The sequence below is a fragment of the Rutilus rutilus genome, assembly GCF_951802725.1.
Source record: "Rutilus rutilus genome assembly, chromosome: 10".
Taxonomy (NCBI): Eukaryota; Metazoa; Chordata; class Actinopteri; order Cypriniformes; family Leuciscidae; genus Rutilus; species Rutilus rutilus.
In genome coordinates this window covers 10851987-10875861 of record NC_140215.1, presented here as the reverse complement: position 1 = coordinate 10875861, position 23875 = coordinate 10851987, and the positions used below count along the sequence as shown (strand labels likewise).

The following is a 23875-nucleotide window of genomic DNA, read 5'->3' as shown; positions in this document are numbered from 1 at the left end:
ATCTTAATGATCTTATTGTGATCAATTCATATGTTTAATTTACTTGACCTCGTAAGTTTTAATCAGAATCTCATAACCTGATCTTCTGGTGAAATGAGACACTTCTCTCTGGTACATATGCCAGACTTGGATGGATGGAAGCAATTCCCGCCCTATATTTCACTTGGATGTATATCACAATATGGAAGAAGAGATCTGTCGCAGTTTTCGTTACGTCGCAATTTTAAAGGTCCTTTAGAAAATGTTGATGCTGTAGTATTTTTTTTATGCTGTAGCGGACAATGTTGTCCTGTCTTTCTAAACTTTTCTTTAGGTTGGTGGCACATTTTATTGGTCATTTGTACTTGTGTATTTGACTGTTTGAGGTCTAAATTAGCACATCTAAAGAAATAATGTTGACAGCCTGTGTTTTATGCCTTGAATACCCATATTTTTTTGTATAATTATGGCTTTTGTGATCTAGCTGTATTTGTGTGGTTAGATGTAGTTGTCAACCGATTGTTCATTTCATCAGTTCAATACTGCTATCTAGAGAGCAGGGTGGCCAATATATAAATACAATTTAACAATAATAATTGTATTTTTCACAATATGCCGACTTGAAATGCGCCGCCACACATAAGTGAAAGTGTGTTATTCATTGGCAAAAGTGCAGGTTACTGCTACATGGTTGTACCACTTTAAAGATGTGACCTTTTCATTTGTTTAAATACACAGTGGTGGCAGACTCTAACAGGACGACTGTGCTCTGTTTGCTTTAGATTAGGATTCTTTTACCTGTAAAATTGAATGTTCCTGTCCTCTACTGTGCTTTGTGTCCTCTTTCCATTTTCTCTCACTCCTTATCTCTTTAAGCTTTTTCATTCACACTTGGCTAACATCAGCACATAAAGAAATAACTATAGCAAACTTCTCATTGCACTTGCGAGAAAAGGAAACAACCCTTTTTATTATTATTAGTTTTGACAAAGAGCTAACTACACTCCAATGGACATTTAAGCAAGGTTATTTAAATCACGTTGGGTGCATGTAACTTTGTTAGAATGGCTATTTAAATAAAAAATAAAAAACTGACAATACAAAACTACATTATAAGACATCAAGGATTATAAATCATATTTTTTATTGAGGAATATAGAGTATTATTCATTCATTGAATTTAGAGAAGTTGGGTCTGGTTGTGGTCTGCTGAAAATACACTATAATGCAGATTGACACTCTCCCTTATCTGTATCTGATTTATGTTATTTCCCATTTTTATTAAAGCATCGGATAAACGTGTGTAGTTAGAGGGGCCAATTTCCATGCAAGGACACTCTTTTTCAACTTAACATTATTATAATTCTTATTTTTTATGTTTGCTGATTAGTTACTTGGATGAAATAAGGCTATGTAGCTTAGTTTCACAGCTCCTACAAAACTGGAACAGACAGTGACACATTGACCTTCTCAGTTATATAATCTGAAATTGTGTATTTGCTTGATATAACAGGAAAAGCTTTTTAGGATGGTTACATGAGAGAGAGAAAGCAGAGGTTGTGTTGATTGTTTTATATATTTATATATTGTATCACAAGCACATTTAAACACAAAGATATATTGCAAGCAGCTATTGCCTGAAGTGACTGTTAATGTAATGGCTGATTTCAACATGGGGGCACTTAATGTGTTGAGTCTATTGATTCATACAAAGTGAATTGACTCTGTCGTGTGTTATATATTTTTAGATGGCCAGTACAGCTAATGATGTATTGTTTAAATAGATTTACAGTTTACACCATCAGCAAACATTAAGTAGACTGTCTGTGTAATAATAATGATTAAATCTTAAGGCTTTATTCAAATTAGCAGTTGGTAGAACTGTAAAAGTACTTTTTATTTGTATTTATTATTGTTCAGGCTTTTTACATTCACTTTAGACACAATTGATATCCGATATTTGTGTGCATTAATCCCTGCCCTAAATAAAATGAAATATTCTGTTGGTTGTTTTATTTATAAAATTCATGGGACAGAGGTTAAAAACCAGTTTCTATGCTCCCGTTTCTGTGTTCGAAATTCCGTTTCCACTGTGAGTTTTAGTGCGAGCTCATGTAGGCATGTCTGCCCCAAAATACAACATTAAAAAGCTATCTTTGTGGGCAAACGTGTTGCCCTGGCCTTGTGGTGGCTTGGAATTCCAAGGGAAATCGGATATACGTGTTTGGAAGTAGGTCAGATGTCCTGATGTCGGATATGTATCTGATTTAAAACAACATTTGAAAGTGGCTCAGAAAGGATGATTTTTTTTTTTTTTTTTTTTTTTTTTTTTTTTTTTTACACGTGTGCAACAAATTCCGATCCGTGTGTAAACAGCCTAGACCCCATAACTTGCACACTGCTTCATTTGAGAGTTAAACACTGCCTGAGTCATTAGATACGTTCGTTGCAACTATAAAAGCTAAATTATGGAGTGCTACTGGAAGCCTCTGGTTAAGCTCAGGTCACAGACACTTAAAAGGTGTTAGGTAGAAGGAGGCCATACACCTGCATCATGGCGTGGTGACTTCTGCTGTGAATTTAGCTACCACTAGGTGTCAGCACTTGCATTAATAAACTGTAAAAAAGGTCCTCACTAACCATCTTGCATATCAAGTGATCTAGCATGTGACTGATGGTAATCATTGATATGCCACACTAGAAAGAGTCGTTCTGATCTGAATGTGCTGTTTTGTTTTAGAGTTCATGGTTTAAGGGTAAATTGGACAACATCAGATATCAGTTAGCTCAGTTTAGACGGCTTATATTGGAATACATTGTTTAAATAAACCCAAATTCACCCAAAAATGAAAATGATGTCATTGTTTATTATTATTATTATTATTATTATTCATATATTAATATATTTTTTTCTTTAACACAAAGCTCTTTTGAATACAGTAGTTCATAATGAGGACTAATGTCAATCAGTTTGTTCCTCCAACAAAGTTATCTTATGGCTTCAGAAGCCATGTGTCACATGGACCAGTTTTATGCTGCTTTTATGTTTTTGTTTTTCGTCCTTGAGACTTTGCTTGACTGATGTGATAACAATATGAACAGTGGTTGTTTGCCAAAGACCAGTGTACAAATTGTTCTAAGTATATCTTTGTGTGTTCTATGGAGCAGCATATGTGTTTGGAATGACAAGAAGAATAGTAAACAATGACATAATTTAAATTTCTGGGTGAACTGTTTTCTTTAATCAGGCCCATTCATGGATATCTCAGATTTTTCAGTTACTTTTATTAACCTACATCTTTATTTAGAAGCTTTGGTTCGGTCTCGGAATGACTCTGTGCTGAGAATCAATCATGATAGAATATTTTTTGACAATGGCGTTTGATTACAAATGTCAATTGTTGTTCTCAAATCAACAGTGATTGTGGTCGCAGCAGATGTTTTCCAATAGGAGACGCACACAAATTAAAGGCCGTTTTTGGCGGTGAGGAGGAGTGACTTGGTTTGAGCCACAATGTTCCTTGCAAGCCAAACTGAACTGAAGTTTCAGGCAGTCTTTTTATTGAATACTATTTCTCTTTCCCTCTGTAGATTAAATGAAGGACATGATTATATCATGTCTTTATTGGCTGTGATTTTAAGGCTGGCAGTATGGTTTAAATTCTCCCTAGTCCGTCTTTTATTCTGGACTTTTAGTTTAGTTTAGTATGACTTGAAGTTTTGGCCGTACCATTATTGGTTTTGTCAGTGTAAAGCACCCCATTTATAAAACATGTTGCTCAGTCACTTTCATGGAGGTTATAAAATTTGCATTCAAATCCTGTTAGCCCAGCAGTTTTGAAAGAAAGCAGAGAATACTCCCTTATATTGTTCGTGCCAGATCAGAATCATCTAAGGCTATATTACCACTCCTCTGCTGCCCTTACATTTCTCTGTGCATGAGACTCATTTCACCCTTTTTATCTCTTTAATTCTAAAGCAAGGTTTAGCGGATTGTCGCCAGAAGAAATATAGCATAGGACACTGATTCTCAGCAAGTTTTGCTTCAGGACATCATGCTGCGACCCAACATGATATTACAATTGTTAATCATACAAATGTCAACACAACTGGCCTTAAAGCCAGTAAATAGTATCTTAGTAATAGTAATAGTAATAGTAAATAGTATCTTTGTATTTTTTTATTGCAGTCACTCATTGATGTGGTCTGTTCAAGACAAATACTACTTTTTGCAGTAACTAGTAGTGTAACTAATTACTAATAAGATTTCAGTTATAATATTACAGTTACCATCCATAAAATAGCTTGTTACAACATTATTTTAGTTGCCTCAACCGCTACTGATTTGAAATCCAACAATCCAATAATTCCTAGATTCATACACTTTCACAAATCATGACTCGTGCGTGTGACATCACGATTGCAGCAAGCTAGCTTGTAATATGGAAAAGCTTACATTCAGCGGCTGAAATATTGACCATTTTTTCATACTTTACTCTGGCATTTCATGGCTTGCCCATCCACATCCCTTTGATCCTGATATACATTCCCACCTATTTTCAAAAAGCTTTCTCGAAAACAAAACAAGTTTCTTACGACCTTATGGGAATCATTTTGACAACATAGGCTACATCATGAGATATAATCATATATGGGTAACAGGTGAATTATAGCTACAATTAGCATCAAGCTACACATGACAATTGATGAGATAAACACTACGCTACTCAACTCACTGTATATACCACCATTGATTGCTTGTAATAATATTCTTCTGAGTCATAACAGCGATCAGGGAACTGAGAATACAGGGCGACAGCACTGAAAGCAAATATTCTCACCAGATTGCATAATTCAGTGGAAAATTAATAGAAATGATGATTTGTTCTAAAGCAATATGAGCTAAATTATTTAAATATACCCTGCTAACATTCACAAAGAGGCGCACATCTGAAATCAGAATTTTGAGGGAAACTTTTGAGGAGAGGTTTCACTTGAATTGAGGTGACCTTGAATTGTCGCTACCAAGTAACCATTCTGTTGGCACCAAAATCCTATAGAACTTGATTAGATACGTAGCCTTAACACATCAATAATGTTTTTTCCTCTCCTCTACAGGCTGATAAGCTTTAGATTGGAATTCGGTGGCCTTGATGTAGTAGGCAATATCTGTAGTCATTCTTTGTACCAGAATTCTCATTGTTTCCAACCGTAATTGTCAAACGTAATGTCATAATAATGATCGGCTCAAGGTGTAGGATTTAGAATAATCTACGATCCAATTATGAGCTACGTGAGAGGTCTCACAATGATTGCAATCAATGCAAATGTAGACCACTTCTTCTTATTCAGGAAAAAAATCCCACAGTGCACTCTGGTCCATTTCATTACAGGGAAGAGCACAGGCTTTAGCATGAATATAGTGTCACAGGAGCTAATGTCAGTCATGAATCAGATGTCAACATTAGGGCTGCACGATATGAGGAAAAGCTGCGATGTGCGATAACATTGTTTAATATTGCGATGACGATATGACTTGCGATAAATATTCAAATGTGAATGTTAGCTATACTGTTCCCATGTCTTAGTGCTTTAATAGGTTCTTTGCGAACCTAAACATTGAATAGCCTATTCCCACTGAATAAAGAAATCAAATAGATACTTTTTGACATGCTTTTAGTGAACAAATTACACATAAATGAGGCATTATATAACTAAGAAGAAATTAACGTTCAATTTCCCCTGCTCCTTTTAAAATATTTTCCTGTACCTGTGTTTGTAACGCGTCATCTCTCCTAAATCCAAAATAATTCCATATACAGGGTTCGTACGGGTGCTTGAAATCCTTGAAAGTGCTTGAATTTTGATGTTGTGTTTTCAAGGTTTGAAAAGTGCTTGAATTTTGGATAAAATGCTTGAAAATGCTTGAATTTGTAACTGTATTTCTTTCACAAGAAATATCTTTCTGACGAAATGGTTCTTTATTAAATGGAGAAAAAAAATGTAGCCCTTCAGAATCAGAAACAGATTGATTTGCGTTACGCTGGCCAGAGCAAAAGTAGGCGGAGGTTTCATTTTGATTTCCGCGGTTGTTTGGATGCACCGCTTTTATTGGCCACGCAGCGGCAACAGTTGAACTATTTTAAACTTTGACGGTGGCGTGCGCGCGAGCTCTGCTTTTGTCCAAGTCGCGCGGCGCAAGCCATTGAAATATAGGCCTATTGGTTTCATTTCATAGCGCAGCGCGGTCCGCGTCCTATCTGAAAGGGCCATTAGTGACTGAGAGTACTTGGTGTGATAATGCAGTGTAAGTATTGCATGCCATGTCCGTTATGTCACGTTCATTTGTGGAATATGCAGTGAACATCGCCAAAATTAAAGAACTGTAACGTGCAAATTAACCTGCAAACGTTAGCCCAGTGCATAACAACAGTCGTTGATTGCGGAACTGAAATCAGTCAGTGTCATTAGTATACTGTTACTGTTTAGGATAGCCCTATGCAATATTTACATTGCTCTATTCCAGTAAATGTATTAGCTAACGTTATGTATTGGCCCAAGACATCTTGGCAAGGAAATACATTTATCAGGCAGGTGCCTGTGCACTCAGATATTGTTCAAACCTTGTCTATATCAAGAATGTGTCCCAAAACGGGAAGGCCTGTCAAATATTTCTGTTCAAATCCTAAGTCTTCATATTTTGAATTAATTCAGTTTTACAGCCTATAAATCACATTATCTGGTAAGCAATATTTGGACATTAATATAATGAAAAGTATATTATTCATATGGTTTAGGCTATATACTTAGTGATACATTTTAAAGAATAAAACTTGTGATTGGCTTAAATATTAGGGCTGCACAATATATCGAAATATTGCAAATTGAATATCACATTATTTAATGAGTTATCGCATATCTCATTTTTCTTCAATATCGTGCAGCCCTCTGCTATTATGAAACATTTGGCTGTTTATCTCTTTTGATGTGATAAAAACACTAAATAATAATTTTAACTATGTATTGGTATGTAATTTACGGTAGTGTAAGGTGCTGGAAAAAGCTTTAAAATGGACCTGGAAAGTGCTTGAAAAGTGCTTGAATTTGACCTTGGAAAAAGTGTACGAACCCTGCATATAGCGAATTATATGGTCTTCGTCAGCCACCACATTTTCCTCTCTCTTCTCTCCTTCCTCCGCCATCGTATTTGCTAATGGCACAGTGTCGCAACTAAATTGACACCTAACAAATCAATCTGAGCGTAACTGACTCACGCTTGGGCTTCACCTGATTGGCCAAATAGCATTAACGCGCCAACCATGTCTTCAGGGCTAAAGGTGATAGGTCAAACGTTTATTACATGCGCTTGGCGCATGTAATAAACTGCTTTCCCTTATTCATCGTGTCAGGCTGTCTGTTGCGATGTGTTCATCGCGCAAGTTCATATCGCGATGACGATGAAAATTCGATGTATCGTTCAGCCCTAGTCAACATACTTGAACAAAAGAGGGAAAAATAGTCGAGGGAGCTTTCACATAATATTTGATTGGGGATTGAGGAGAGCATTGCATGATCAATGACTTAGTTTAAACCAAAATCCTTTGCAGACTGCAAGGTTCAAGAGCCTATAAAGGGCTATTTAAATGTTGTGTATGATGTGTACTGGCCAAACCAAATGCTATTGTGAGCTGGTTTTAAAGTATACTATCAATTCTCCACTTAGTACATCTTCAGAGGTTTTTTACCGTCCCTCAGACACTCTTTCACAAGCCGCAGTGAAGAACTTCACTTCTTCACGAACACAAGAATAGACCTTTAAATATTTTGCTCAGTTTGACAATTGCTAGGAAGAAACTAGAAAAAAAACTTGACACAAGAAACCTCTTGATCTTTATGACAGTGATTATCATGAAGGTAAAAGAACATTTCGGTCTGGTTTTGTGTACGTCTGGGCTGTAGAAAATGGAAAAGTGTTTTAGTCACTCTCCATCTTCGTCAATTCTGAAGATCTATTCTGGAGACAAGCACTGCAGTGTTTACTCAGGCAGTTAGGCTATCACAAGTCACCCCACTGGGACTCAGTCATTCTGTCTCACAGATAAAGCTCTTTTGTTTCCCCTGCTATCAAACCTCAACTCTGATAGACATGGAGGAGTGCAGCAATTTGTGTTTATAAACCAACTAAACTCAGGTGATTGCATTTGTAACCGTTTTTTAATGTATATGGTTAATAGTTACATGTTTTCTCAGACATTTGTCTGACTTGCATTGATTTGAGCAAGGAAACTAGCTATATAGAAATACAAATATCATAGATGCTTGATGGGCCTTTTTTGACTTGGGCCAGTAAACAACCGCCCAGAAAACCCTAGCTACTGCATAGAAACATCCTAAAAACTCTCAGATCACTTAATCAACACATAGCAATGCCCTGGAAATCCAGCATTGTGCAATATAGCATTGTGACTGTGACTTTTACAGGAAAAAGCACACCCATATTTTCTTTATTTGTTTTAAAATGTAAAAAATGTATTGTACTCATAGTGTCTTTTTTTCTTCTTCAAATCTACAGGTTGATTCATGGTGGTCAACTTTTAAATGGTTTAGCTGGTCCTACCATTATGAGTGCCGGCCCTCTCCTGTCTACTACTTGGTTTGCTCCTGATCAGAGGGCTACAGCCACCGCTATTGCATCACTTATTGGCTACCTGGGGTCAGCCTGCTCCTTTCTGATTGGTCCATTAGCTGTCCCTGCACCCAATGACACTGAGAAATTGGGAAGCACAAGTACTATCTACTGGACCCAAAACCACATAGGAGACAGGATACAGTTTGTTCTTTATGCAGGTACAGTGTATTCAGCAGTTTGTTCTTTACGCAGGTACGGTGTTGTCAGCTGACAATCCAGCAACAGCATTCATTCTCAATCAATATTAAATTATTTTAAGCATTTGCCATACAGAAAAGCAATCACAAGAAAGCCATCCATCGGCTCTCCAAATACCACAATCAAGCGCCTTAAGGTGGTTTGCGTTCACCTCGCCATAAAGATTGCCTAGCATTGTTCTGCTTAACTGATTCAGAAAATTAAAACATTTATAGAGAGAGTGAGAGAGAGAGAGAGATACATTTTACCAATAATAGATTGATACTTTGTGTCTGTTTAAGTTGAAAGATGTTTCCTTCGTACACAAAAAAGACAATGATTTGCTGGTAGTTTAGAGGTCATTGTGACACTGCAACATTGGGCATCAAGATGCAACATTGGGCTTCAAGGAGGACACACTCCTTGAAGAAGAAAAACTCTTAAGATTCTGTGCTGCATGCTGAGTCGAATGATTCCCAATTTATAGATAACGGCCATTTTGTGTGTTGGCCATTTAGAATTTTGTCATAAAATTCTATATTTTACAAATGCATTGGCGTATTGTTACGAAAATTGGTAAGCGTCATCGGCACCATGCCCTGAAGGTACTGAAAAAGTTTTGAGTAGCGCCACCTTGTGGTCAAAAATTATGATATTTTAAAAAATGCTAATAGCTTGATTAATTTTGCCTATTGAAATGAAATTGGCCTTCATAGATATTTTAGGTCATGCCGAGAACATATACCAAATTTGCCATTGTCTGCTGAACTTCCTGTCCACCATTGTTTTTTTCTTTAAAAACCTACTTTTTCAAGCTCCTCCTAGACCGTTTGTCTGATTTTCACCAAATTCGAGTTAGAACATCTTCAGCCCATGCTGGCATAACGTTATAGATTTCGGGTCGTTAGACGAAATTGTTTTTGTGTACCGCATCAACATATTTGATGGCATAATGCCAAACTACATCTGAGGCTGTTTTTTATATTGACATCAGCATTTATGTGTGTAATTGTCACCCAAAACTGACCACACCAGATCAATTTGGTATCAGCAACACCTATTGGCCAAAAGTAATAAGTAATTATGGCACAGTACAAATTATTGTATGGCTTTTCAACCATTTTGCATAACATCATCTCCAAATTAATTAATAGTGGTGCTTGGCCCCTAAATTGCTGCTTGCAACTATATTTTCTTATTATTAATCACAGTTAAAAATACTAATATTAATGTTTTTGTGGAAACTATGAAGCATTTGTTTTATTTTTTGAATTCTTTGATGAATAGAAAAGCATTTATTTGAAATAGAAATCTTTTGCAACATTATAAATGTTTTTTTTCTGTCACTCTTGATCAAATTAATGTGTCTTTGCTGAATAAAAGTATTAATTTATTTCATAAAATCTTACTTCCCCCAAACTTTTGAATAGTAGTGTATATCTTAATATTACTGTGATGTTAAATTTGCTTGATAAATCTGTACTTTATGACAGAAAGGACAGATTTATAGAAATGATACTGTAGAAATTAACTAGCTGAATAAAAGTGGGATCTGTCCAAGGAAACTGCACCTATTTTATCATGTCGACAGTGCCCAGGAGGTCACAAAATTTAGGAACTCAACCTGAATCCTATGCTGGCAGAGACAGTGCATCTGGTTTTGCGATACTGTGTGCCAACAGGTTTTTTCTTGGCTACAACTTGGTCACACCGTCACAAATTCCAGCCCTGGATAAGCTCGTTGGAAAGCAGGAGCTTTATGTGGACTAGGGTTAATGAGCTGATCAGTTGTTTCATTGTGCATTTCCTCCCTCTACAGAATTGTAATAAATCTGCTAGACTCATGGTTAACTCTAGATTAATGTGAGCCATCTAATGACCGTTAATGATGTTGGTTTGGATGCTACTCTCTCTCTCTCTCTCATTAATTTGAATTTAGTATCTGAAAATTGCACTGAAATGCCAGACGCGTTAAGCTCTTGTTCTAATTACCAGAGATAGATTAAGTCTGAATCCGTAAAATCTTTGTGAGATTTGACGTTGACACTGTGGCCGCATGGTAAATGTTGTGTGTTTTTGTGAACTTGCAGAGTTTGGGATGATTGCAGCACTTTTCGTGGCTGTGCTGTTCTACTTCCCCTCCAGGCCGCCCATCCCTCCTAGCGTGGCAGCGGCTAGCCAACGTCTCAGCTACAGGAGCAGCATCTGCAGGCTGCTGAGGTATAATGCTGATCCTTCTTTACTAGACTGATTCAACTGTTTTGAAAAGAGAATTGTTCAACCGAAAAAAGTCTTCTACACTTACTCAGAGAAGTAACCCTGCACAAACTTAATTGGTTCTTGTGTCTGTCACATCACCTTAGGTTAAAACGCAGATGCACTGAAAACAGTATATTGGTACATTTTTTTGAATAATAACTTTGATCTATTTCACACAGAGCAGGTTTAGAAAGGTTCGAATACACTAATGTTTAAACGTTTGGGATTGGTAACATATTTAATGTATTTAAAAAAGAAGTCTCTTATGCTCACCAAGGCTGCATTTATAATATTTTTAGCATTTTTCTTTTTTAACAAAATAAATGTAATTGTATTCCTATCAATGAAAAAAGCAGCAATTTTCAACAGCCATTACTTCACTCTTTAGTGTCACATGTTTCATCAGAAATCATTCTAATATGCTGATTTGGTGCTCAAGAAACGTTTCTTAACACTGCTTAAAATAGTTGTGGAAACTTTGATAAATAGGAAGTTCAAAAGAACAGCAAATAACAATTTTTATAACTATGTAAGTCTTTATTGTCACTTGTGATCAATTTACTGCATCCTTGCTAAATAAAAGAATGAATATCTTTCAGAAAAAAAAAAAACTCCCTGATCCCAAACTTTTGAATGGTACTGTGAGAATCAGCGGCTTGAATCACTAAATGTACTATGGAAAAGAGCAACTGGGCAATATTCTACTAAAAATCTGCTTTTGTGTTCTTCTGAGGACGAACCATCAGTCTGATCAATCCAGCTGATTCGCAATTGCATAATTAAGAATTAATTGATGATGATAATAATAATAATACATTTTATTTATAATGCGCTTTTCTAAAACCCAAAGCGCTACAGACAGTAAAAGCAAATAAAATACATGATATGATAAAAAAATAAAAATAATTATGATAATAATTTAGGGTGAACTGGCCCTTTAAAAATCCAAGTGCAAAAATTCCAAAATTTGAAAAGACCTAAATAAAATATTTACTGTATTTGAAAATGGATTCAGAGCATGAATATCAGTGTTCCTCATTGCCATTCAAAAGAGATTTTGCACTGGGTATATCTGCACATGGACATAAAAATGGACATCTGTTATTTTATGCCTTTTGTAACTTCCACATACTGTCTCCCTGATCTCAGCAAGGTCTTTGAAATGTTACTATTGCTTTTACAAAAGAGAATCTTAATGAACAGGGTCTTGTCACTCACCATATGTTGCAGTTGTCATTTAATACACATCAAAGACAAGATCCTCTCCCTGCAGATTAATTACCAAGCCTTATGATGTCACATTCTGACCATCCTTAATTAATAGAACATCTTAATCTGTACATTTATAAACCCAGTGAAGCCCATCAAGGCCAGTGTGACCACAGTGGCATTTTTACAGCTAGTCAGAACCCTCTTGATGTAGTCTCACCCGCAATGCCTGGGGAGGTTGATATTCACAGATCAGAGGAAGCCATCCCTGCTTTGAATGTGATCTCACACCAACACTAGAGAAATTGGCTGAAATGTGTGGACTGGAAAGAACTGTTGAACTTCCACTTTTGCAGTGAGTCTGCAGTTCGACCCCCCTCCGAGGAACGCCAGAACTTTCCCACTCACAAAGAGAAGAACAAACATGAATGGACGGAGACCGTATGCTGTCTGGAGTCCCTCCGATAGGCAGAGTTCCAGTAGCCGTTTCACATTTGTATCTGAATGAAGCAGCAGATTGGCAGAGCTTTGTAGAACAGCTAGTCTATAGGGACAGTTTATTGGATACAGACCATGATTGTATTTCACCCTCGTTTCTGAACTCCTAAGTCCCTGGCTCACCTGACTTGGTAAAGCTTCAACGTTTTTAAGCCTGATTTGTTTGTTGCAGAGAGCATCGTTATTTCACGAGAACCATTATCCAACATTTGATTACTGCGCTAACTGTGATGATAGAATTGTATTAGTATTTATGAAATGTGTGTTAAAAATGACCATGTCTTGCAAAATCCTCATCTTGGGGTATTAAATCCCAACAGTGCCTGCCAAGGACAAATAGCACTTAGCTGATGATCCTTCTGGCTTGATGGCTCCCCCAAATCTGTCAAAGAATGGAAAGAAAGGCTTTCTCATCATATCCCATAAGCTAAATAAGCTCTTGGTGGGGAAAAAAACTGCATAGATATCGATCTCTCCCAGCTGTGAGGTTAATGAAGGGGGTACTGTTGGGAGAAAGGGTTCTCCATCAACACCTTTTTTTTTTGCCATTGCCTTCAAGGCTACCGTAAGACACTGAAAGCATGCTTTGATTTCTCCTCACACTTTCCTGTTAATGTTAATGGACGTTGATGGTAGAGCTTTCTTCACATCCAGCAATTCATACCTGGAGGTAATTATGAGTAGCATGACATGCAAATCGAATTTTCTACAAGTAACTACGTGTGCATTAATTTGATAGGCAATTAATTTTTTTACTTATAATTTAATCTGCATCCTCCTGGTCACTTTTTTTTTATAGCTGATTTTTTTCTTTAAAAAGCCTTTATAAAGAATCTCACATACTTAAAATCTCAATAGATCCGCAGCTGACAAGTGCTAGAAACTTTTTTTAGGTGAAGTTTCTAAATCCAAAGTGTCAAAAAACATTGAAGCAATTCCTGAATTTGAAATGAGATTGCGAACAAGATGCAGAATTGCAATTTGAATTGCAAATGTATACGTTTTATCTAGAAAACGAATCTATAGAAATGTGTACTAAATTACACTTTTATATTTAATAAATGTATGAACCAGGTTGGCAATAACTTTCTTTTCCTGGAATCCCTTGATGTTTTTTTTTTTTAAATTGTAATTCCGTAACTTCCACTTCCTGTAGTTCCAGTCCAAGTTCTAGTTCAGTTACCTTTGGGGTGCGGTCAATTCAATTAAAATTCATAAATGTAAAAAAAATTACACAAGCCTGGAGAAGTCTAATCTGTCTGTGCTTTTGCAGAGCATCATGATCGCACCTTTATAGGAACCATTATCCAGCGTTTGATTACTGCAGTAAAATTGATGATAGAATAGTATTAGTGTTGATGTGTTGGTGTTAAAAATAGCTGTGTCTTGCAAAATCTTCATTTTGCGGTATTAGATCCCAACAGAGCTGGCAAAGGACAAATGACACTTAGCTAATGATCCTTCTGGCTTGATGGCTTCCCAAATCTAGGGCAGGAGGATGATGGTGCAATCAGAAATTTTTTTTTTCAATCAAACTAACTGTGAAAACAGCCTTAGAGACTCAAATACCAAGAACCAAACTGCAACAAGTAAATTCCATAATGCACACCGCTTCAAAAGATAAACAAAGCATCTTTGGAGAGCCCTCATGATTGGTTCCAGATGCTTTGTTGTTTTATGGGGGGAACATTTCCTCTCGGGTAAGTCGGGGAGACACTGTTTGAGACACTTGAGGGAAAATAGGTGGAGAAGTGAGTAAGAAGAACCGGTGATTGTAATTGGGTTGGGAGTGATTGGAGACCTGCCAGAAGGAACACATAAAGGCAGATTCCACAAAGGGATTCTCGACCTGTTTCAGTCTTGACTACAGCAATCCTGTGACTGGATAGATGCTCATAAAAATGCTAATACATGAAGAAAAAGCATCCCTCATAGCAAGGGATTTTTGTATCAGGGCAGGATTACCACAAAATTGACAGTACACTAAACCATGCACTGTGCTTGTATTAATGCTTAGAGCAACTTTGTTGTTGCTTAGCTTCAAGAAGGATTTGTTGGCATGTAATACTTGTTAGCGAGTCTTATAGATACTGCTATGAAAGAGTAAAGTACTGTGCCCTACAGATATATGATTTATTAAAAACATGCAGATACTGATTTTATGCATAGCTTTGCCCAGTGGGTCAGTTAGATTTAATTAGATGTTTAAAACAATTCCTACTTGGCAAAACTCTTAATATCAAGGTATATTACCTTAAGCAAGCTGTCTGTTAACATTGCATATTCTCAGTGGCATTTTTTCCAGTTGCTGCAGGACCTCAATAATTAAAAATAACCTCTATTTTTATAGGGTTTTTTTTATTTAGTCAATTCATTATCATGTCATATTCATTAAAGTAGTCAGTGTTACTCTGACTAAAATGGCAATTGGATTAGCATGTAAATTTCAAGTTAATTTTGTGCAGATGAAAGCTTTAGTATTATTATGTTGACTCAAATGCGCAGTGTCCTCTTAAGAATCACATTCAGTTGAGGAAGCTAAATCAATGTAAGACAGAGCACCGCTTATGGGCATGTCTTTATTCTAGCATTGTGCTGGCCTGATATCTGCTTCTGCTATCAGTTCCGTCTATTTCCCGTATTAAGGAGATTTTTATCTCTCTGTCACTGGGCTGCAAGGTAGGATAAATGTTTGGTGACAGGCTGGAAGGCATAGGAAGGAAACTCTTCAGTCTGTTTGAGATGCAAAAGCTTTGATGTTCAGTTTCATGACAGTTCTGAAAGATCTGTTGCGCTTTCAAAAATGTGCGTCGTACACAGTCAAAATACAGCCTAGTATCTTAAAGTGCTTTAGTGTTCTATTTCTAAAAGTTTCAAAGTTTTCTTTGCTTTTTTTTTTCAGCAACATGCGTTTCCTGATGATAGCGCTCGCCTACTCCGTGCCCACAGGGGTTGTTGCCGGCTGGGCCGGCGTGTTGGACATGATTTTAACACCTGTTCAAGTCAGCCAGGTAAGACATATTCCATGCTCCATGCTGGGCCCATTTAGATGTTACATTATTTCCTGGTAAAAGTATTGCAAATATACAAAGACTTGTTTATTTTTGGCTGTTTCCATGTGTGTCTATGGTGGATCATTGCTGCCACAGTGCCACATACATTTTATTTTTTCCGATCAATTATGCCGTAATAACGAGATGTTGTCATTTAAACTATATTTCTCATACAAGATGTTATGTTGTTAAAACAATACATTTTCTTGTAATAACAAGATGCTATGTCATTAAAACGACATTTTTCTCATTAAAACGATTTATTTTATATCATAAAAATTATATGCTTTTCCTGTTATAACGAGATAATATCGTTAAAATGACATATTTTGTACGTGACGCGATAACGTGGGAAACAGGCCTTTATCACAGTCCGCATATTGTCACATCCGGCTGAGGTTTGTAGTGTAATTGAATTTCCTCCTGCATTATTGTCAATGGTCGGTTGCCAATTTTAAAAAGAAAATCAAACTAAATTGGCTGAACTTGACAATAAAAATCATCATTTCAAACGGTTTAATTAGCCTTACATGATAACCTACCATGTGTGGGTAATTTCCATTTTAATGTGCTATGTTTTGTGAACGAGGCGTTAGCCAGCACTGCCGATGTTGCCACAGTCATGAGATATACGAGGATCTGCACACTGCTCAAGTTACTTCCAGAGGAATAATTGGAATACACTCTATTTAAATTTAAATTTAAATGTTAGTGTTATGGTTTTTATTTGATCGTTTAAGATGATCAAACCAGTTATTTTTGAATAATCGACTCTGGGCTGGAAACATTTCTTTATTAGAACGACTTCAGTTTTAACACTTGATGATTATATCGGAAACTAAAGTCAGAGCATGAAAGCAATCTGAACATTTATTATTGTTTAATTTGTACAGTCTTTACTCATAATTAATGTTTTATTGAATGCATAACCTGAATGAATAATGCTGTGTCATGTGATATGTTGTTTGAATTCAATTCTTGCATTTCTTTAATAAAAAAAGATGGTCAGACTTGGAAATATTGTGCACACATATACAGTAGGCTTGTGTGCGGCCGTTTAAATAATGAAATATGTGTAAAAAAAAAATTATGTGTTTATGTTTATGTGTTTCGATCAAGTATCTGTGATAAACTGAACATCAATAAATCACAACAATCCCATGCTATGGCCACTGCCATTGATGCAGACTACAGTAGACTAAATTATTTTACTATATTATTTAAGCTTCCAATTTTTTAACATGGACTGTGATAAAGGCCTATTTCCCGTGTTGTCACGTCACATACAAAAATATGTATTTTTAATAATTTCTCATAACAGGAAAAGCATATGTCGTTATTGTCGTTAACACATTATCTCGTTATTACAAAGACATTGTTTTAACGACATAGCATCTAGTTATTACGAGAAAATATTTTGTTTAAATGACATCGTTATTAAGAAATAATTGAGTGGAAAAAATATGTGGCAGAAATGTGCCACCGTATTTTCAATAGTTGTGTGTGTCTGAAACAAGCATTTATCAGATGTACAAATCATTTGCACCTTCCATAATTTTAATTATGATCAAAATGAAATGTAATTCCTTTGGATTAAACGGTTATTGACTCATATTTAACCCTGGGTGTACAAACACACATTGAAGTATTGACTGGAAACTCTGACCAAAAAATTGTTTGCCTTTCTATACGTTCTCATTTAAAAAACTGGCAGGCCTGAATGGGTGGACTCTGAACTTCAAAACAAGCTGTTAAAAACATCTAATTATAGTTTTGAAAATCCAAAGCTGTCCACATGTAGATAGCCCTCTCCAGCCGTTCCCTCTCCTAACAGAGCTCATCAGAATCTAATCAAACATACATGCTCAAGACGCTTTTATTTGCATACTCACAAAAGTACTTCATCTTTGATGGGCCAACCACTGCTTAACGAGATGAGCTCTCCACCTCAGAGTTTGTGATTCTCCCCAGCCTCCTCACATTTGCATCTGAAATGTTAGAGTTATGGGCCAAAGCAATCACACAACATTCTAGGCCCAGCTGAATTACTGGCTTGCAGAGACAAAGATGATGTTTTCATGTCTTGTAGTTTCTTTTCCAGGTAAACTAAGTGGTCTTTGAACCGGTATTGTAAAGAAAATCATGCAAGTTGAAGATAGAATGCCTTTTTTTCCTTTTTCCACAATATGTCTCTGCTGCCAAAGCCATTGTGAGACTAATTTGAATTTTCCGTCTTCTCATTCAAGTCTCAGTTCTTTTTTTAACAACAATTGAAAGCGTACGCCTCAAGCATTTCTTTCTCCCATTTTAATATTTCACTATTGTTAAGAAAGTCTTTTTTCCTAGTCATTTAAATTTGGTTGAAGAGAAATAAGTGTTATCAGACAAACTGAAATTATATATAGATTTCTAGAAGTCAGATTGTTAAAAAAATAATAATGATAATACACGGAACTGCTTACAAGGCAGCAGTGTATTGATATTCCTCAAACATTCATGTTAGGGATTTGTTCAAAATCCCAAATTTTAAGTATTAAACTTCAACAATTAATTCAGCCTGGATCACATTGAAAAACTAAATTAGGATTAACTGCAGAATTCATAAACCTTGGCTTTGCTGGTAACACTTTATAATAAGGTTGTATGTATTGTACAGTATATGCAACAGTTAACATGAACAAACATTTATTCTAACGTTGTTTATTCATGATCCTTAATCCATTAATCAATGGGACTTTGTCATAAAGTGTTAGCAATTTACTTTACATTGAATGATTTCTCTGTTGACTTGGATAGAAAGCAATGAAAAGCATCCAGTCATGGGGCCGTATCTTGCACCCAGCACAATTGACTTTGTACACCGACGCATGTATCATTCCAATTTTGCACACAACGCACAGCGGACTTTTCCCTCGACAGACGCACGTCAGTAAAGGCATGAACTTGCGCTCCCGGGGGCAGTTCAGCGAAAAGAGGAGGCGTGTTCCGGCGCAAACGTTCCCTGGTGCTATTTTGCAGTTTCAGAAAACAATTCGGCCACAGACCAGGAAAAACCTAGTCTAAAGTCAATGGCGCGTTTTCAGTGGCACGTTCAGATGCTGTTTTAGGGGCGCATGCTTGGCCATAATGTAGCGTGTGCACAACGCGCATACACTTTGCTTCTCTCATACACAGACGCAGCAGTTGCCATTTTTGCAAACCATACATAATTACAAGGAAAAATATCCCACGTGAGGGAAATCATTGTGGTGTCCATGAAGATGTGAACAAATAAGCATAAATCTAGCTTACACATTTACAAAAAATATTATACCCTGTTTAACCGAAGCTAATTTGGGTGGGTTTCTCCCATCCCCATACAATGTCACTTTTCTGTCTTTTACGGCCCTGACGTTGGTCTCCTCGGCTGTGATCCGCTCCTGGCGTGCGCCTGGCAAATCCGCCGTTATAATAGCAATCCGCCATGGAACAAACGCGCCTGCTCTTAAAGGGAATGTGAGATGATGCTCTGATTGGTTTATTTCACGTTATGCCCAAACAACACCTATGAGTAATGTAGCTACTTCAGACCAACCCATTTTAGATTTAGATCCACCCACAAAGTTACTTGCATTTCGCGTTTGATACTTCCGTTTCAGATCGTTAAAATAGGGCCCATGGTGTGAAAGTTTATATTCTGAAGATGTTAAGTTCTTGCATGCTGATTGGTGTCAGAAGTCACTCACAACAAATAAGTTTCCACGTTCGCACAGAGTAATTTGTAAGTGGAATGATAGAGCCCTGAGGCAGTAAGCATGTAGAGCAGTTCAACAATAATTAGCTGCAAGTGTATAGTCCCCCACTACATTAATCAGTCTTGTCTAATTGCTTCATTAATGGTGAATGGCCATTAAGCCTGCGCACAATGGCTGTGCACTGATTAGGCAGACACCCTTTGCCCTTGGAAAGTCATCATCAAACTCCAAGGTGCTTTGCTGGGGTTGAGAAACATTAAGAGTGACTGTTTTATTAAAGCTGCCTCAAACTGCTCAGAACAAAGGCAAGGCAAGTTTATTTATATAGCACATTTCATACACTGTGGCAATTCAAAGTGCTTTACAGAAAATAATTAAAATAATCACAAAATATAAAAGAAATTATATAAAAGTTATAAAATAAATTAAAAGAGTAAAAAGATGATACATAAACTTCTCATCTGGCAAAACAGATATTTTTATATTTTATAACAGGTTTACTCTGAGATTTTCCCATGGTGATTACACTGTGTATGTGGTGTTCTTTCGGAGCGCCTAAGAAATCTATTGGACGTCTCCGATGGACCCGATTTTTCCCTAAAATTGGACAGGAGGAGCTCTAGGACTGACTCACTGGGTAACCTCGGGTTCACTGCCCCATCAGTCCGCACCCCAAAAACCCATTTGTCTGGAAGCTCTAGGAATGGAATCAGTCCAGTCCGCACCCCACAGAACCTCGAGTTTAATCACACATTAAACTCACTACTCCACCACAGACCCAGGTCATCAGCATGGTTTCATCTCTCAAGTTCCCCAATTAAGTAATTTATTTTTGTCTCTTACCCAATTCTCAGTGCCATTTGAGTTCAGTTTAGAATCAAAAGGAGGAATACAGTGCAATCAGTCGGACATACAGTAGATACAGTTATAAAGAATTAAAAGAGTAATAAGATTATACATAAACATCTCATCTGGCAAAACACCGGTGTATCATATTTTGCACAGCTGCTTGTTTTACTGTGAGATTTTCCCATGTGGATTGTACTGTGTCTGTGGTGTTCTTTCGACGGGCCCAAAAAATCTATTGGACGTCTCCAATAGACCTGATTTTCCCCTAAATTCGGACAGGATGAGCTCTAGGACTTTCTTCGGGTATTCTAGATCTCTGTGCTTGATAATCGTAACTCACTATCATGTTTACACCGGAAACCAAAGGCTCGCTTTTGTGATGGTGCGTGTAGAACTATTTTGCCCTGTTTAAAACTATAGGGGGAGCTATGTGGTTTTCTGATTTTAAAACCCATTTCAGTGAGTGATGCCATGTTTTTTGCCCCTAAGGTTTCCGGTGTAAACATGTTAGTGAGTTAAGATCATCAAGCACGGAGATCTAGAATAGCTGAAGAAAGTGTTTGCTTTCACAGAAGTATGCAATTTATATCACAACAGAACGTATAACAAAAACATCATACATTATATCAGTATAAAACAGTAACATCAGTGTAATTGGGATGTATGCCATATCATTCTCCACCTTGTCCCGAGTCCTAATCATCACAATGCACTATACTGCATGACAGAAAAATTTGAATTTGAAATAATGCTTTGGACACACATGATTTACACTTTTTGCCAAAAGAAATAGCATAGGGTATGAAATTGCAGCGTTACAGCAGTAGACATAAATCACAGAATGGGAAATAGCAATTAATACATCCAGGGGCGCTGGAACCAGGGCTCTCTCTGCCACTTCACTCCCCCCAAACTTTTAGCTCACATCCCCATTGGCAGATATTAAATTATGAAGTCTACCTCTGCTGCCTCGCATTAAAATCACATGATATATGACATTCTGATATATGGTATGGTTCACTGTAGTTTAAGCACTTGATGTTTATTTCAAATAGATAAAGATGTCTTTTACCCCTGCAGTAAGACATTTCATCAGCACATGTATCCTCAGACCTTATAAATCCCTGGAGCAGCGGTGTCTTAATGCCGTTTAAGTGAGAATGTACTTGTCCAGACAGGGACAGTGTTAAGAAGGTGGAAAAATTGAAAATGCACAGTGCTTAATCTCCACACATGCTAAAATCAACATTACATTTGATTTTGAGTATTCTAGAACGATGAAGCTGTCAAATAAATGTCACGTTCGTTTGTGCACAAATTAAGTGTCACACAAATCACACTTCACAAGACTGACCTTACATTTATGAGAAATATCCAATCAGTGTGTTATTGACCATTTTAAAGGGAAGGAATAATGAATTTAAATCCTTTTTGAACGTGTCCTGATGTTAAATTGTTGATATTTCAGTTCATCTTGGAGGTGAGCTCTACTACATCCCAAAACAGCATGGAATTTTTATATTAGTTAGCATGAATCATGAATGTTAATTAGCTACTGTGACACTCTGGTCTAGGAAGATTAGCTTGCAATGAGCGAAGTAATATTCATGAACTCAGTGTTCTCTGAATAGTGACATTACAACCCAGCCAAAGACAGTGAGATTCAGCTCAGGGTACAGTTGTTTTTCCTGATAGCCACAGGTAAGAAGTACCTAAGGAATGTTCTTTTGTGTAATAAGTGTTTTGCTGAAGGTGCTTTCCTGTGCAGTGACAGTCCGGTGCATTGGGTGAGAGATGTTGTTCCTGATGGCAGAGAGCTTAGCCAGCATTCCCCTCCCCATCACCACCCCCAGGGGATCAAGGCTGATGCCCAGACAGAGCCAGCATTTTGGAGCGCTCTGTTAGCTTCGCTAGCTATCAAATCAGCGAAATCAAAGTCTGATGCTGTAACTTTTTCTGACTAGAATAATCGTTCTCCTTGCATGGTATATTTTGGTGGACGAGAGACGAGTGTATTTTAGAACTCTTTTGATTGGCAGAGAAGATATAAATAAACGGGTCATATGTAGTTTGTATAGAACAGTTAAAGGGTTAGTTCACCCAAAAATAATGACTTTATTCAACTATTCAATTTCTTCTGTCTGGGCTTCTCGAGTGAGTTCACATAGTGTACAGTGTAGCCAGTATCACACGCATCACACACATGACCAGCGTCGGCCAATAGTAAGCCCACGTTCTGACGTACAAACCAGAAGCGCTGCGCTGTTACACTACGTAAACTCACTCAGAGGCCAACACAGAAGAAAATTAACAATAAGTATTCCCGTCGCTTGATAAACTAAAGGTTGAGCCACTGTAGTCACTTGGACTATTTTAACAATGTCTTTACTAACTTTTCTGGGATGGCAGATATCGATTACGTAGAAGCCTATGAAGGAGTGAGCCAGCTCTCAGATTTCATCAGAAATATCTTAATTTGTGTTCCGAAGATAAACGAAAGTTTTACGGGGTTTTGGAACAACATGAGGGTGAGAAATTACTCTCAGTCAAGATCACAGTCAAGTTGTTTTACTAAATAACTTTGGCCGAATCAATACAATTGCAGGATTTTGTGAGACTATGGGGGGTGCTTTGACAAACAATATGTAGCATTTTATTTGGTTCTCATATAGGAACTTAAATCCCTGTATCCCTGCTCTAATCAATACTGTGGTTGACCTCAGCCATACCTGACACAGACCATCTGTTTTATGAAGTCTGCTGCTGAACCAGATTGCTCATCAAAGATATGTCCGTGGACAGCATGAAGTCTGCCAGTCTCTCTCTGATAGACACAGTTGCTCAGACTGTAGAAGCTCCTGGCTCACTCCCCATCAGGCTGCTTCGTCACGAGTGATGTCCAGCATCACAAGCAGCGAATAATCCCCTCTGATCACACCTTTCTCTGTTCTGATAGGTGGACGCTGGCTGGATCGGGTTCTGGTCCATAGTTGGAGGCTGTGTGTTTGGTGTGGCCATGGCGAGGTGAGTAATGCCTGAGAAATGATGGTGATGTTGTCATGCATTTGCAACTAATTAACATTTACTGTACATGTATTGTCCAGTGACATGGAAAAGAGAAGTAGCAGACCCTTAAACATTAGTCACAGGAATCCAGGAATGAGCTTTACTGACTAACTGCTGGGACTGTCAGCATGCTAAAGCTCTCTCTAAATTCATCTCTGTTAAAGCTACACTGTGTGATATTTTCCCCCATCTAACGGTGAAATTGTATATGACTACCCAGTGAGTATTAGTTTCTGTTTCTTTCAATTTCGAGGGCGTTTTAACTCCTACGGTGGCCGTATTATTCCAAGATTAACATGGCTTCCAGTTCGACTTCGTCCAATTGCGCCTTTAAAACTATCACCTGTGATCCGTCGCAGCAC

The 23875-nt window shown here is 37.3% G+C and overlaps 1 protein-coding gene across 1 annotated transcript in view; it reads left to right on the top strand.

Annotated features, from left to right (window-relative positions):
* The window catches only part of slc49a4 (solute carrier family 49 member 4), a gene marked incomplete at its 5' end in the record, with an annotated part of 45548 nt that overhangs the window by 4231 nt on the left and 17442 nt on the right, over positions 1-23875 (top strand). Inside the window, 4 exons of the mRNA XM_084420621.1 lie at positions 8552-8826; positions 10936-11065; positions 15714-15822; positions 23404-23471. Of these exons, the coding sequence (XP_084276747.1) occupies positions 8552-8826; positions 10936-11065; positions 15714-15822; positions 23404-23471 (582 nt within the window). The remainder of the gene's footprint in view (positions 1-8551; positions 8827-10935; positions 11066-15713; positions 15823-23403; positions 23472-23875) is intronic.